At 38.4% G+C, this 16,986-nt stretch overlaps 1 protein-coding gene across 1 annotated transcript in view; it reads left to right on the forward strand.

Moving 5' to 3' along the window:
• The window catches only part of TASP1 (taspase 1), a 205,785-nt gene that overhangs the window by 82,642 nt on the left and 106,157 nt on the right, over positions 1-16,986 (forward strand). The window contains exons 9-10 of the mRNA XM_049774347.1: positions 4,590-4,709; positions 13,043-13,121. Of these exons, the coding sequence (XP_049630304.1) occupies positions 4,590-4,709; positions 13,043-13,121 (199 nt within the window). The remainder of the gene's footprint in view (positions 1-4,589; positions 4,710-13,042; positions 13,122-16,986) is intronic.

Raw genomic sequence — 16,986 nt, forward strand, 5'->3', positions numbered from 1 at the left:
TTTCCTTAAAGGATAAGAGTAAAAAAATTTAGTAAAGGTGTGATAGTGGCAATCGCTGTTGTTTGCATAGGTCCAGAAAAATGGGGAAAATGGAAAAAAATCCTTGACCTGATTACAAAAAGGCCTCACCCCAGAAGTTTATTGGCATAAAACCGATTCTGGGTTCCAGGCATACCAGTCTGTCCAACCTGAGTCATTCTCCGTGGTCCCGGTGAAACTTTTTAACACTTTAGCTATTGTTGGTATCAGATTCTTATATTTAAAGACTCTGGATTCTGTGCATTTCTTTCACCAATGTCAGGTTGATGTGGAGCATCCTCTAGTTTCAGCATACCATTAAATGCGGAGCCATCTGCCCTGCATGCAGACTGTTGCTGAGTCATCTGGGTGTTGGGAGCACTCTTTGGAGTAAGTCACTGCCAAAGCAATAGTAGGTCTTCCCTGGTAGAGGCTTGGATCCTCGTAATGTTATAGACAATTGTAGTTGTTTCCATAGATGGTATCCAATGTTCAGGTGTGTGTGGGCGATGCCCATTCTTCTGAGGCCTAAGCCAAATCATTATGCCAATGTTCAGGGTAAAAGGCTTAATTACATTACCAAATTTGTGTTCCCATCTCTATTAGATAAGAACTTGTTTGCATATGTATTATTTTCCCATTTTAATGTGCCTATGCAAAAGAAAAGCAATGCCACAAGATATTGTTAGTGCATCTGGGGGCTGACGAATAAAGTCCAACATTCCCCGTAACTTGGTTCAAACATGAATTTATACAGAGATACTCTTCTACCAGTATTGCTTATAAAACAGATCTCAAAGGGGGAAAATCAAGCAATCAAATAACTAATCCAGTGGGCAAAATTGTCACTATATGAGGATGTTCGAAAAGAGTTATAGATGTTAGGGAAATACATCTGAGATATACAAAGGAGATACATGTGTCCCTTTTATGTTTTAGAAATAGTCAAGAGGGAGGGGGGTGTTTCCGAGACACCACTTTGGTCTGTGATTTGGACAAGCGAAGAGCACATGGAGCCATGTCCTCCCCTTGTTTCCTGCTGAAGCTTCTGACTCCCCAAGAGGTGTTTGCTTCCTAATTGCTGGAAGTTGAAAGTTCACCAGTCCCTTCCCAGCCCATTGCAGGAACAAGGAAGCCTGGGATCTCTTTTAAATTGCACCTTGCCAGAACCCACTTGCTGGGACCCTGAGCAGGTGTCCAGGAATAACCCTGGGGACGGGAGGAAGGAAAGAGAAGGCTGTGGGAGGCAGCCAAGGCTGCATCTTCACCTTATCTTGGCCAAAAAGCCTACAGCATGGAATCTTGCTGTGACGTGTTGCCTGCTGAAGCTTCAGACTCCACCCAAGAAATTACTGTGAAAGATATGTAATCTACCTTGGCCAAAACAAAAATCATTAGTACAGAAAAATGGTTAAATGAGAGGAGAGTCAGGGAGTAAAGGAATAAAACGAGCTCCTGGACGGCTTTCAGATTATGACAAGCAGATGAAACACAGTGATATCCAAATATTTGTCATTGTGTTCCATGCCCCTGCGCGGTTTCACAATGGACAGGTTTAATAAGGAAACTTCTCTGGTAAGTCCTACAGCCAGAACCTATTGTGCTGATATTCCCACCTCGCTGGCTTGCCCAGCCATGTGGCCACGAAAATCCCTGGAGTTCTGGAGGAAGGAGGTAGAGGGGTGTTGTGGTGACCCATGTCCTGCACCCCTTCCTAGGTTAGTTAAAGAGGCCTTTGGCATGGTGGAGGGCTGCCAAATGCCATGCTGGCAGAACCTCCTGGCTCCCAGGAAGGAAGGGGATCCTTCCCTAGCTAGAAGGCTGGAAGGTCAGAGCCCCCACCCTAGCCCCTCCCTTTGGAGCCGGGAGGGAAATGGGAAAGCCTAGGGAAACCAACAAGCTCCTCCAAGGCACCCACCTCACTGGCTTGCCCAGCCATGTGGCCAGGAAAAGCCCTGGAGTTCCAGAGGAAGGAGGTAGAGGGGTGCTGGGGTGACCCATGTCCCGCACCCCTTCCTAGGAACATTAAATGTTTTAAGTCACATTTCTTGTTAAATAATGTACTTCTCTTATTAAAGTCAGTATTGAATAGTTTTGTTAAATTTGAAGAGGGTTGAGCTTAATTTTAATTTACATGACCTATCTCAATTTTCCTGGTGTTTCATTGGCAGGAATAGAATCCAGATTGTCAAAGTTACTTTAAAGTCCTTTATCTTTTGTTCCCTACTGCTTTAAGACTTGGTTCAAAGGCCAGAGGAGCTCTGGCATTTAAAAAGAAAAAGTGTAATTTTATCCAGAGAAGGTAAATGTATGCCTGAAATGAAAGGGAGACCAGACCATAGCTAGGAATTTCTGGAGCTAGCCAAATTGGACAACAAAATTGAAAAAGGTGCTTGCTCTTACTAATACATAGCAAGCAGTCTATGTAATGAACAAGTTTTGAGACACTTTATATATTGTTAAATATTTGTTCAGGTAATGAAGTTTCTCACCAGTTAGTATGTTGGGAGCATGATGTGCAATTTCTCTCATTGCAGCAATCTGAAGAAAACTGCCAAGTAATCTTTATTCCCTCCTCCCTAGGACATGTTTTCTCATGATGGAGAGCACCAAGTTAAAGATTGTACAGGATAATCAGCACTTCAGTGGATAAAAATGAAACTGAAGTTAAATTATTATTTATTTTAAATGTTTAGTAAAGCAGTTCAGAGTTAAAAAAAATAACTAAAATAGATTAGTCAGAAATGCAAAGAGTGTGATCTGGTATTAGATGACCTGAGGGCCACCAAGAAATGGTAGGCCAAGAAAGTTTGAATGGAGCAAGATACGCAAGATCAAGATGTATATTATGTAAGAAGCTTTATAGGCAAAGTGAGAGGCTTAATGTTGATGGACAAAGCCTTCTAAGTTGTTTTTGAATTGTAACACAAGGGTATGCAAAACCTCCTGAACTGAAGATCAGGATGGACAGAGGCTGCTGGATCATTTGGTGGACGTAGTCGTGTGTGTGTGTGTGTGTGTGTGTGTGTGTGTGTGTGTGTGTGTGTAATCTGCCCGCCTCCATTTTGAGAGAGAGAGAGAGAGAGAGAGAGAGAGAGAGAGAGAGAGAGAGTGTGTGTGTGTGTGTGTGTAATCTGCCCGCCTCCATTTTGAGAGAGAGAGAGTGTGTGAGTGTGTGTAATCTGCCTGCCTCCATTCTGAGAGTGTCCCAGAGTTTTCAGTCCATTAATGGTCCTCATTAGGAAGATTAAGTTGGCCATTGTTACTTCTTTTTTTTCTCTTTTTTCTTTCTTTACATTTTTTGTTTTGGGGCTCTGCACACTGGACTTAACTCCAGTTGGTGCTTGAGGATCTAACTAGGTTGGCCTTATACAAGACAAAAGCCTTATCCACTGTTCTGTTGTTCTGGTCCCTCATTTTTTTTGAATTTAGTATTCAGGATGTGCCACTTTTATGTCAGAGGGTGTCAAGTGTGGCTACTGGTTGCTGTATCTTCAGGCAGAAAGGGGACTCTGCCTATCTTTGGAATAGTTTTTCTTAAATTCCTTAATTTTAACTCCAGTATGTTCTTGGTTTATAATACTTAACTATGGATTCATTGTAAGCACAAATGAAAAATATTCATTTGCCAACCTTTGATTAAGAACAGAAGTTATTTAAAGCCATGTAAAATGATTGACCTAGTGATCTTTTTACTGCTTTATTGCATTTGAATAATAAAATAATATAAGTCATGAGTTATGAAGGTCGTGGAAGAAGTGGAGTGCTTGCTTTACACAGTGAGCAAGAGCCAGATATAAAGAAACAGAGACACTTCTGGCCCCTGATCATCCATAAGAGTGTTACTGTACCTGTTCAGGTGCCAACTGTTATTGTTAGGCCTGGAGCAGTAAAAGTGGTGGCAAAAAGCAGCAGGAGCTGGGAGTTGGACAAACAGTTTCTCTGCCAATCAAGCATGACCCTCCAGAAGGAGTAGCAGAGTCTCCTTGTCCCTTCCCCCCGCAGCACTTCAGCTCTGGCTTTATATATACCCTGAGCCAACTGTCATTCTGCAGCATTTGCAAGGGGAGGGCTTCTGGTAACTGTTGTCTTAAAAAATAAAAAGTAACACTCAGGCTCAAGTCCTGGACCATAGGATCTTCTTAAATCACAGAGTGGTTAGACCCTGATGGCTGAAACAGTGCTGCATCTACTATTCATTTCACTCAGTTACATCCTTTCTATTAAAATTAGGATTGTGATAATGTATCAATATATTTTATAGGCATTAGAATTTAGAGCAATAACTCAAGAAATCTATCTGTCTAGATGTATATTCTTCTAACACATTGTAGATAAAAGACATGATACTCATTTTTGTTTGGGATATTTTAGGGGATAATATAATACATTTTCATTTGAACAAGATTTAAATGTCAATTTGATAGATCATTTTAGGAAATTGCTGAATGTTCTCTGCAAGTATTAGCTCAGATCTTGTTATATCATGACTGTCCTAAAAAGTGCCAAATAATTATAACAAACTGTCCTACCCTGTGCTTAGTGAATTCTCCTGACCCTTTGCTTCACAGGAGAATGATTCAGGGACTTTGGACACAGTGGGCGCTGTGGTTGTGGATGAAGAGGGGAATGTTGCTGCTGCTGTCTCCAGTGGGGGCCTCGCTCTGAAACATCCTGGGAGAGTAGGGCAGGTGAGTACTTTCAGGGCTTTCAAATTACCTTATGAAGTTAAAAACTGGCAATTTCTTTTTGTTTGTTTTTTAAATATCTTTATTTATACAATTTGATTACAAACATGATTGTAATTGGGTTTCAGCTAAATAAAGAACCCCCCTTTATCAGTGCAACATTACCATCACCAGTGCCCCAAGTCTCACACCTCCCTACCACCCTCCCCTACTTGTATTTGAGACAGGCTTCCTACTTCTCTCATTCATTCACATTATTATGTTAGTTGTCAGTGTAGTTATTTCTCTAACTGCACTCACCACTCTTTGTGGTGAACTTCCTATCGTGAGCTGGACCTTCTAGCCCTCATCTCTGTTGTCTCTGAGAATTATTACAAAAAAGTCTTTTATTTTTCTTAAAACCCATAGATGCGTGATCTTCTGCTGTGTCTATCTCCCTCTGACTTATTTCACTCAGCATAATAGATTTCATGTGCATCCATATGTAGGAAAATTTTATTATTTTATCTCTCTGATGGCTGCATAATATTCTATTGTGTATATATACCACCGTTTCTTTAGCCATTTCTTTGTTGAAGGGCATCTTGGTTGTTTCCAAAGTCTGGCTATTGTGTATAGTACTGCAATGAATATTGGTGTGAGGAAGGGATTTTTGAATTGTATTTTTGTGTTCCTAGGGTATATCCCTAAGAGTGGTATAGATGGATCACATGGGAGCTCAATTTCCAATTTTTTGAGGAATCTCCATATTGTTTTCCATAAAGGTGGGACTAAATGGCTGTTTGCAGATGACATGATACAATATTTAGAAATCCTTAAAGACTCTACCAAAAAGCTTCTAGATGAACAATAGATTCATATAGCAATGTGACAGGCTACAAAATTAACACACAAAAATCAATAGCCTTTTTATAAACCAATAATGATAGAGAAAAAATGGACATTAAGAAAACAACCCGGAGCTGGAGAGATAGCATGGAGGTAAGGCATTTGCCTTGCATGTGGAAGGACGGTGGTTCGAATCCTGGCATCCCATATGGTCCCCAGAGCCTGCCAGGAGCAATTTCTGAGAGTAGAGCCAGAAGTAACTCCTGAGCGCAGCCAGGTGTGACCCAAAAATCAATTCCCCCCAACCCCACAAAAAAGAAAACAACCCATGTCACACAAACTCAAATATCTTGGAGTCAGCTTGACTAAAGATGTGAAGGACCTATACAAAGAAAAGTATAAAACCCTGCTTCAAGAAATAAAAGAGGACAGACAGAAATGGAAACACATACCCTGCTCATGGATTGGCAGGATTAACATCATTAAAATGGCAATACTCCCCAATGGTATAGATTTAATGTGATCCCTCTAAAGATACTCAGTACATTCTTCAAAGTAGTGGATCAAACACTTCTGAATTCATTTGGAACAATAAATACCCATGAATAGCTAAAGCAATCCTTGGGAAAAAGAATATTTTAATTTTACAATTTTAAACTGTATTACAAAGCAATAGTTATCAAAACATCATGGTACTGGAATAAAAACAGATCCTCAGATTAGTGAATAAGCTTGAGTACTCAGAGAATGTTTCCCAGACATATAATCCCTTATTTTTTAATAAAGGGGCAAGAAATCCTAAATGGAGCAAGGAAAGCCTCTTCAACAAGTGATGTTGGCACAGTTGGTTAGCCACTTGCAAAAAAGCAAACTCAGACCCTCAGCTAACACCATGTACAAAAGTAAGTTCAAATTGATTAAAGACCTTGATATCAGACTTGAAACCATAAGATATATAGAACAACACATAGATAAAACACTCCATGACATTGAGACTAAAGGCATCTTCCAGGAGGAAACAGCACTCTCCAAACAAGTGGAAGCAGAGATAAACAGATGGGAATATATTAAGCTGAGAAACTTCTGCACCTCAAAGGAAATAATGCCTAGGATATAAGAGCCACCCACTGAATGGGAGAAATTATTCACCCAATGCCCATCAGATAAGGGGCTAATATCCAAAATATACAAGGCACTGACAGAGCTTTACAAAAAAAAAAAGAAATCTAATCTCATCAAAAAATGGGGAGAAGAAATGAACAGACACTTTGTCAGAGAAGAAATACAAATGGCCAAAAGACACATGAAAAAATGCTCCATGTCACTAATCATCAGGGAGATGCAAATCAAAACAACAATGAGGTATCATCTTACACCACAGAGACTAGCACATAATACTAAGAACAAGAACAATCAGTGCTGGAGGGGATGCTGAGAGGAAGGAACTCTCATTCACTGCTGATGGAAACCTGGCAATTTCTAGCTCACAATTTTTTCCCTAGAGACTAATTTACTATTATTATTATTATTATTATTATTATTATTATTATTAATTATTTTCTGTTACTTTTGGCATCTTCCCAAACAATGCTGAGAAGGCAGGGGGCCCTCCTGTTGATTCTCAGCCAGCTTGTGGCCATTGAATGCAACTGCCTGAGGATGTGGTGCTGGTTGGATGGTGCAGTGCTGGAGATTACCTACCGGGCACAGTGAGCTTGCCTGGTGTTTGGAGGTTGCATGGGTCAGGACCTGTTTGCATGAGAGGACCTGCCAGAACTACTCTCTGTGGTGTTCAAGGGTCTGCAGAGCTGTACCAAGTGAACTCTTGGGACCATTATGTGGGACCAGGATTGAACTGGGTTAAGGTACATGCTTTACATGGATGATCTCTCTAGGTGGAAACCTGGTTTTCTTTAGAAAATAATTAATATCAATTTTTTTCATATTTGTGTTGTATAATTTATCAAGTAGTTTTTCAACAGTCTTTTTAAAAATATGCTCTATCCTACTAATAGGATTTTTACTGGTATTTAGAGTTGGCGTTTTCTCACTTGTAACACATTGGGTACTGGCCTTGTGGGCAGTTAGTAGACATCTAATAAACATTTGTTAATTTTCATGTTTTTTCTTTGGAAATGTCATTTTTATTTCTCCTTGAATATATTGCAATTTGCCTTTTTAGGTGGAAAAATGTTGAGTTACATTTTCATCTTCTTCCTTAAGGAACAATGATATATTGAGCCTAAATCTCTCCTTCAAGGAAGCATTTTGCTATTTTGTTGATTAACCAGCCAGTATTTCCAATCTCTAGCACATGATCCACAGAAGGAATCTAGATATAAGGAAAATCTATGTGCAATTGGTTTTTCCAATTCACTTGCAAATGTCATTCATCCTTTGTCTAAAGATTAATTAGAATATTTAGTTAGAACTGAGAACAACATTTAATAAGCCACTTAATCTGTTAGGTGTGCTTTCTGAGCATAAACCATTGCTTCACGACTTAATGAATTTATTGAGTGAACCAAATGATTTGGACATCATGGAATCCTTTAAGAAATTTGCAAAGGGTGTCTTAAGTTTAGTGTTTGGCTCTTATATATGGGACATTGCCTGACAGGCTTCGTATTTTGTTTCTCTCGTTTGAAGAAATTGCTTAGACATATTGAAATGGTTGTAGAAGAGAGATTTAATTCATGGAGGATACATGTTTGTGAGGCTCCTGAGCTTCTACTAACCACCCCTCCTTTTTTTATTTTGCAAACAAACTACTTCTAGTCCTTTAGGAAGAAGAGAAGGGAAGAATAATTTTGTGCTATTCTTTGTCTATAGTACAAAGGGATATGTGGGGAGTGATTACTCAAAATCTGTATACTGCTTTGAACTCATCATAAAAAAATCTTTGTCTGGTCATGGTATTTTCCCATATTATGAAGCCCTGTGCATTTGTCAGGTTTGGAAGAAGAAAACCAGCATGGCTTTTTAGATTTGGATGCCATGGTGGAGAAGGAGTGAAAGAAGCCAGCAGAGCTGCCTTCCTTGCATTGTAATTTTTCACTATTTTTTGTTTGCTCTGGTTAGCAAAATACTGACAATAAAATCAAGGATAGTTTTGGACTATATTAGCAAGATTTCATCAAACAGTTGTGCCATTGCAAATGGGTATGTCCTGGAAAAAAAAAGAAATGCTTCTGTATTGTCTATGTGTTGTTTTGCCTCACTTGTCTAGCTTGAGTTTATAATTGTAAAGGTTGAGTAATCTCAGATAGTGTGTGGACATTAAGAGTAAAGAATCTTACAAGAAAACACAGTTTGACAACTGTGGTATTTCGTTAGAACAACTGGAACAAGCTTAGAAACATATAAGCATCATATGGAAAGTCAAGAACTATGTTTTAATTTTTTTTTCATTTTTGTTTTTGTGCCACACTCAATGGAGCTCTGGCTCCATTACTCCTGGTGCTGTATTCAGGTTTTTCTCAACAGTGCTGTGGGAAGTTTATGGCATGTGAGAACTTGGGTTGGCTGCCTGCAAGGCAACCCCCCTGAGCTACCCTACTATCATTCTATCCTCAAGAATTATTCTTCTGGATAATAAAGACAATGAAACAAAGGCACAAGCCATTTTAATGTGCTCCAATAAAATATTTTAAAATGTATTTCTGTTATAATTATTAATATATTCTAGTGCCTGGGATCATACTCAGGTCTTCACACATGTAAAGCCAAATTCCTATTCTTTTAAATATATTAAAAATGTTTTTCTGCAGTTTTTGGGTCCCACCCCAAAACTTCAGGATTACTCCTCCCTCTGGCAGTGCTTAGTGCTGGGGATAGAGCATGGGTTGACTGCATTCAAGGCAAGTGTCTTACTCGCTGTACTATAGCTCTGTCCCTCTTTAAATATATTTTAAATACACAAATAAGTTATTTAAGCATTTCAGTAGAGTGCTCTGCTCTAGATCCTAGCTTCTTTTTTTTTTTTTTTTTTTGTTTTTGGGCCACACCCGGCGGTGCTCAGGGGTTACTCCTGGCTGTCTGCTCAGAAATAGCTCCTGGCAGGCACGGGGGACCATATGGGACACCGGGATTCGAACCAACCACCTTTGGTCCTGGATCTGCTGCTTGCAAGGCAAACGCCGCTGTGCTATCTCTCCGGGCCCTAGATCCTAGCTTCTTACACTGTGTATTGTAACCCTATTTAAGGCCACATAATCTCTAAAATTGTGTTTTAAAATAAAATTCTATATGCCATTGTCATTAAATGTTTGATTTGAATACCTGTTTGTTCACCTAGGGTCACATAAACATTTCTAGAGCAAGGGATCAGAATGATAGTACTGCAAATAGGATGTTTGTTTTGCATGCAGCAGATCCAGCTTTGAGCCTTGAATTAATTTCAGGAGAAACCCCTGATCTCCACAAGGTGTGACCCAAAGTTAAATTATTTTTTTTTCTAGGATATAAAGGGATCACAGTGAAAAATGTTTTAAGAATCCCTACTTTAGACATATTTTATTAGATGATAAATGGAAATTGGAATTAGAAATCACTTGCTTCTTTAGCTTCTAAAATAATCAGAAAATTAGGGGAGTAAAAAACAAGAGCAATGAATTTAATGTCCCAAGTTTTTAATGAAGGATGTATAGACTCTTCTATGGGTGTCATTTATTCTTTGAGAATTTTGGCTGCTCAACACCTTTCCAGGTAGAACAGGTTGAATGGATTAGCCCAAGAATTTGCCAGTTTCCCTCTGTCAATTCCCACACTGATTTTGTAGTCATTTGTGTTTAGCAGTGTGGTTATCTAAAAAATAACTGCATTCTTTCTGCCATTTTCAAATGTTATGTACAGTTCTTGGTTCTGTATTTAGTAAGACCATATTATTGCCAGTGATAACTGGAGACTATGACTATAGATTATATGAACATGGGAGACTTCACCTCCAATCATCCTGTCTTTTGGATTATTTGTTTAGGATGATTTTTCATAGAGTAAGGTAGAGATATGTATCTTAAAATATTGATGTTTATTAATCTATGATTTTTTTGAATGAAATAAATAGTGGTCAGGGCATTATAATAGGTTTTATTTTTTAATTGATGGGGAATATGAAGCCATACCCATGGATGTTCAGGGCTTAATCCTGGCACTATGATCAGGGATTATTCTTGGTAGTACATGAAAGATAAACCTGCGATCAGGGGGCCAGAGTGGTAGTACAATGGTTAAGTCATTTGCTGTGCCTATGACCAACCTGACTTTGATTCATGGCACACCATATTGATGGACTGAACACTATTAGGAGTATTCCCTGAGCATTGCCAAGTGTGACCCGCCCAAACAAAATAAATATTAAAAAGAGAAATAGTGTTAATCATGTACAGTGCAAGCACCCTACCTACTGTACTCTAGCCCCTAAAATAGCTGTTTTAAATTTTTATTGTTTTGTTTATTTTTTGTTTTTGCGTTTTTTGGGGGGGGGCATACCCGGTGACGCTCAGGCGTTAGTTACTCCTGGCTCTGCGCTCTGAAATTGCTCCTGGCTTGGGGGACCCTATGGCATGCCAGGGGATCGAACCACAGTCTGTCGTAGGCTAGCACACATAAGGCAGATAGATGCCTTTCCACTTTTCGCCACCTGCTCTGGCCCCTGTTTTAAATTTTTGAAGTAAATTTGATGGAGGATATATATTCAAGAAAGTTGAGGGAATAATAGTGAGTGAAGAAAGCTATGATAAAGATTTCTTTATCTTTATTTTATTTATCATCATTTCTCTTCACCCATGTTATTTTTGCTGCCCAATCTTTGCTTACATCTTTTTTTCGTTTTCGTTTTTGTTTTTGAGCCACATCCGGTGATGCTCAGGAATTACTCCTGGCTATGCGCTCAGAAATCGCTGCTGGCTTGGGTGACCATATGGGATGCCAGGGGATCGAACCTCGGTCTGCCCTAGGCTAACAAGGGCAAGGCAGATTTCTTACTGCTTGCACCACCGCTCCAGCTCTTTATTTTTATTTTTTAAACCAGATATGTATTTTAGAGATATTTCTGTACTAATTTGTAAAAATGTTTAGAATTTAAGTTCTTAAACTTTTGCAGTAAATATCATATTTTGTTATGTCAATATTTGTTATTGATATTCAATAGTTGCTGATTGAGTTTTTTATGTAGTTTTCATTCTTATTAAACAGGTGATAATGAATTCTCTTGATCTTCCCCTTTTTTTTGGAGTACATGTCTTTATATTTCTTTATGACAGCTATCAAAGACTTTCTTTTTAAAATAATTTTTATTGTGATCAAAGTGAATTACAACTCTTTCACAATACTATTTAAGGTACATAGTGACAGAGAATTAGTGCCATCCCCATCACCAGTGTTGTCCTCCCTCCATCCCTGTTCCCAGCATGCATCCCATACCTCCCCTCTTTGTCCCTTGGACTGCTAGCATAAGAGGTCTCCTTTGTGTATAGCTTGTTGTAGATTGGGTATTGATTCTGGTGTCGTTGACTTTGGGTGTGGTGCTTAAGTCTGATCATTTTTTTATTTTCACTCAATGTTCACGTGACTGGTTGTTCCTGGTACAATCCATTTTTTATTCTTTCCCTTCAAGTTACGAGGGAGGACAAGATGATTCAAGTATTTTCTAACTTTACTTCTGAGTAAGAAGTAAAATATTATCAGTCATGATTTCTCTCCGAAATGGAGAAAGTCATTGTGGATATTAAGGAAATGAAACTGTACATCTGGGAAATTAATCAAAAAACCAATAAGAATAATTACATATATATATTTGTAAAAGTATGTAACAAAGGATGTTCAATAATTTCAGACAAATAAATCTGCTCTACCATCTCACAAAATGATTAGCTTGAATAGGTTTTCTTTTTTTTTCCTTTCTTTCTTTCTTTTTTTTTTTTTTTTTGCTTCCTTTCTTTGCTACAGGAAGATTCCTGTAGAGCAGTAAATCTTCTGTTACCTTTTTATAGTTCCTCTTATACGACTCCAAGGAGGTGAAAAAACACCTTCTTTGCAGGATTTTCTAAACCTGGCAGGAAGATTCTCTGCTTGTCTGTCTCTGGGACCCTGCTTAATAATATTGATTCCTGGGCTAACTCCCACACTTAGGATTAGGTAGTGGGGACTAAGGCTTCTATCCAGGTCTCCCAAGCGAGTCAACAGCCATCTGTTTGAGAACCACCATGATTTGGCCCTCACAGTTAATTGAAAAATTACAGTGTAGGAGAAGATTTTTAAGGTAAGAAACAACTCCTGAGGAGCTGCTAATCCACTTCTGCTGTTTTCTAAAAATCTTTATTATTAGTGTAAGTGGATAGTGTAGAACTATTGTTTAAGTCTTTGACAACCTCTGGTCTTATCACCCCCTTGACTTATATCCTTGTTTAATCAATCTATATGAGAAAGATATGCTTTTGTCTTTTGAAATGATTTTAATTTCTAAAACCTTCTTCTGAAATAATGTATTTATCTATTAACTCTTCCAGGCTGCTCTTTATGGATGTGGCTGTTGGGCAGAAAACACTGGAGCTCACAATCCCTACTCCACAGCTGTGAGTACCTCAGGTATTTGCTGCTTTCATGACCATTTTTCATAACTTCAGCCTTAACGGTCACTTACTGACCAAATAGCTATTTTTATGTAAATGTCAAACATATGCAGAAGACACTGCCTAGATGTAATGCATGTAAGATCTTTGGCAGCCTTTAAGGATTGTGTCACAAAATCAGTTGCATAGTATAAATGCTTTTCTAATAGTATCAGTATGACTCTGAAGTTACCTATAACTTAATTTTACTTTTTATGAATTTTTCTCAAAGAAGATACACAGATGGCTAAAGCGTATATAAAATTATTTGCAGCAATGATCATTAGGGAAATGTATATCAAAGCAACCATGAGATCTCATCTCACACCAGTGAGACTGGCACACATCACAAAGAACACAAGCAACAACCAATGTATGTGGGGAGAAGGAATCCTCATTCACTGTTGGTGTGAGTGTTGATTGGTCTAGCCTTTGTAGAAAACAAAATGGATGCTTCTTTTAAAAAAAAAAACAAGGAATCAGGAGCCAGAGAGATAGCATGGAGGTAAGGCGTTTGCCTTTCATGCAGAAGGTCATTGGTTCAAATCCCGGCATCCCATATGATCCCCCGAGCCTGCCAGGAGCGATTTCTGAGTGTGGAGCCAGGAGTAACCCCTGAGCGCTGCTGGGTGTGACCCAAAAACCAAAAAAAAAAAAAAAAAAAAAAAAAAAAAGGAATCAAGCTTCTATATGATTCAACTCTTTTGGTTTGTCTCATTCTCTTCAACCTGAGTTGGGCCTCTGATGATTTTTTGCCTTTTCATTTCACATAATTTTCTCTTGGCAACATATTTTAGTTATTGGTTTTTGATGTCTATCTCTACTCTGAACTTTGGAGGTTCACACAGTTCTTTTTTTGCTTTTCTTTGAACATGCCCTTAAGTGTATCATATATGCACATTGGATTTAGCAGATAAACCAGAAATTTATTTTGTATTTCCACCTTTAGTCCATTGTTCTTTCTACCTTCTTGTTACTATCGTTAGTCTATATTGCCCTGAAGCCTATCACATTTTATATACCACAAGAGTGCAATCATTCTATATCCTCTGACTCATTCCCTCAGCATAACACTTTCCATATCCATCCATGTATAAGCATATTTCATGATTTCATTTTTTTCTGACAGCTGTGTGGTATTCCATTATGCTGATGTATCATACATACATTCTTTATCTATTCATTTCTTCTGGGGAACTTGGGTTGTTTCCAGATTCTGGCTGTTGTGAATAGTGCTGTAATAGAATCCAAATGCCTATTCTACATGGTGTTTTTAGACAACTGAGGTATATTTCCAGGAGTAGTAATGCTGGGTCCTATGAGAACAAAGTTCATATAGGAGCTCAATTTTTCCCCATGCTAGCTTGATTAGAAAGAGTCCTTGCAGTTGCTTTTCTGCTCTGGCTCTTGTTTGTATACAAAAATCAGAGAGTGAGGAACTGAGTTAGACTGAGTTTTCTAATATCTTGATTTCCTTTTTGAGTCACTGAAGGCAAGTTCCAGGGGAGAAATGAGCAATGCACATGTGGTATTTCCTAAGCAGAGGGTGGGGGTGTCCCATTGATCTCCATCTTACATAGCATACATCTGAGGAACACATGACTCTCCTGCCCTGCTCATTGGAAATTGATTACCAGTGAATCATGCCATTCTACTTAATTTCACATGAAGTGAAAGGTGTAAGACATGGCTCCAATCAACTCTCATTTTACAGGGTTGAAAATCATCCTATGAGCTGTGCACCCAGTAACTCATTGCTGGCCAGGTAAGCTGGCCTTACCCTAGTTGAGAAGACCAGAGAAAAGCCCCTGCCATTTACCTGCTCATGGGATCCCATCCTAGGCCCTGCTCTGAAGGAGAAGACCAGTGAAAGGCCTCTGCCATTTGTTTGTGTATAAGACCATATTGCTGACTAGATGAGCTAAACTTGCCCTGAGAGTCAGAGAGAGAAGGATGGCCATTCCATTTTACCCCACAGCCACACATTTCTAGTCAGTGAACCCCAGCACAGTATGTAGAAAATACACTACATAGAAAACACAGCAAGTGTGACAATGGGAAAAAACGCACAGACCTCCACCATGCATAGAGAATGAAGATGGTAGCCCTGATGACCTGATAAGTACCAACCTCTACATAGCCTTTCAAATAAGGATTTTAGAGAAGAAATATGGAGGATGCTCAAAGAACTCAAAGAAAGCATGGAACAAACAGAATGAACTGCAATCAAGGCCAAAGAAGATATGAAAGCAGAAATGAGAAAAATTCAAACTGAAATAACAGGGCTGAAAAAATTGGCAGGCAAAATTGAAAACTCACTGGAAGACCTCACCACAGAGTAACAGCTGCTGAGGACAGAATCACTGAGCGAGAAGATGAGCTGTATAACAACTCCATACAACAGAAGAGGTTGGAAAAGAACTGACAAGACAATGAAAAAAATTCTCAAAGAATGTGAACAGATGAAAATAGATGTCTGGGATTAATTCAATAGAAACAACATAAAAATCATTGGAGTACCAGAAACCAGGAAGAAAATCCCCATGAAAAATTAACAGTCCAAGACATCATTGCAGAGACATTCCCAGAGCTAAAGTATGCATGCAATCACATCCTGGTTGCCTGCAGAGTAACAAATAAAAGAAATCCAAGGAAAAGCATCCCCAGACACATTGTAGTCACAATGATGAAAACTCCAGATTACAATAGATTACCAAAGGCAGCAAGATCAAAAAGGGAAGTTGCATAGAAAGAAGCATACCTAAGATTTACAGTGAATTTTTCACAAAGAACACTCAAGGCCCAAAGACAGTCGTGGGATATAGTGACCAAACTTAACAAAATGAATGATTTGCATAGGATACTGTACTCAATGGGATTGAAGGAAAGATACACAGTTTCACAGATAAACAACAGCTAAGAAACTTTGCAGACTCAAAACCAACTGTAAAAGAAGAAAAAAAAAAACAATTTTAAAATCATTGAAGGGATTGAAGGGTCTACTTATGATACAAGACAGACCCAACAAATACATCAAACTCCTACAAAAGAATAATACCTAATTTCGTGACAATCATCTCTCTGAACATCAGTGGACTAAATGCACATTTAAAACACACAGAATGGGAAAATTGATCAAAAACAATCTAACATTTTGCTGTTTATAAGAAACACATCTGAATAATTATAGCAAACATAGACTAAAAAAATAGGCTGATAAATAATCATTTAAGCAAACAGCTTTCTTAAAAAGGCTGGGGTAGCCATACTAAGAACAGACAACTCAAGCTTCAGGCTTAAAAAGGATATAAGAGACAGAGATAGGAATTTCTTACTAATCAAGGGATATGTAGAGCAAGAAGAAATCACACTTCTAACCATATATGCACGCAGTGATGGGCCAGCAAAATACCTAAAAGAACTGCTGATAAACTTGAAGAAAGACATCAGTAATTAGACAATACTGGGAGACTTCAGCACTGCCTTGATAGGATAACCAGACTAAAACTTAAGAAAGAGATACTGGCTTATGAGGGAAGAAATAGAAGAGAGTAGATATATAAAGAGTTTTATATCACCAGAAAACTGAATACACATTCTTCTCCAATGCACATGAAGAAGATAAATAAATAACATGCTGGACCATAATACATACCTCCAAAAAATGAAGAGGATAGAAATTGTTTCTCCTATCTTCTCTAAAAATAGAGTGAATTAAAAGGAGACATGGAGAAACAATGTTAAAACCTGGAAATTAAAAAGTTCACTGCTGAACAAAGTGGATCAGAGATTAAATCAAAGAGAAAATCACAAGACTTTTGAAAACAAATAAGAATGACGAT

Source organism: Suncus etruscus, chromosome 6 (genome assembly GCF_024139225.1).
Source record: "Suncus etruscus isolate mSunEtr1 chromosome 6, mSunEtr1.pri.cur, whole genome shotgun sequence".
NCBI lineage: Eukaryota > Metazoa > Chordata > Mammalia > Eulipotyphla > Soricidae > Suncus > Suncus etruscus.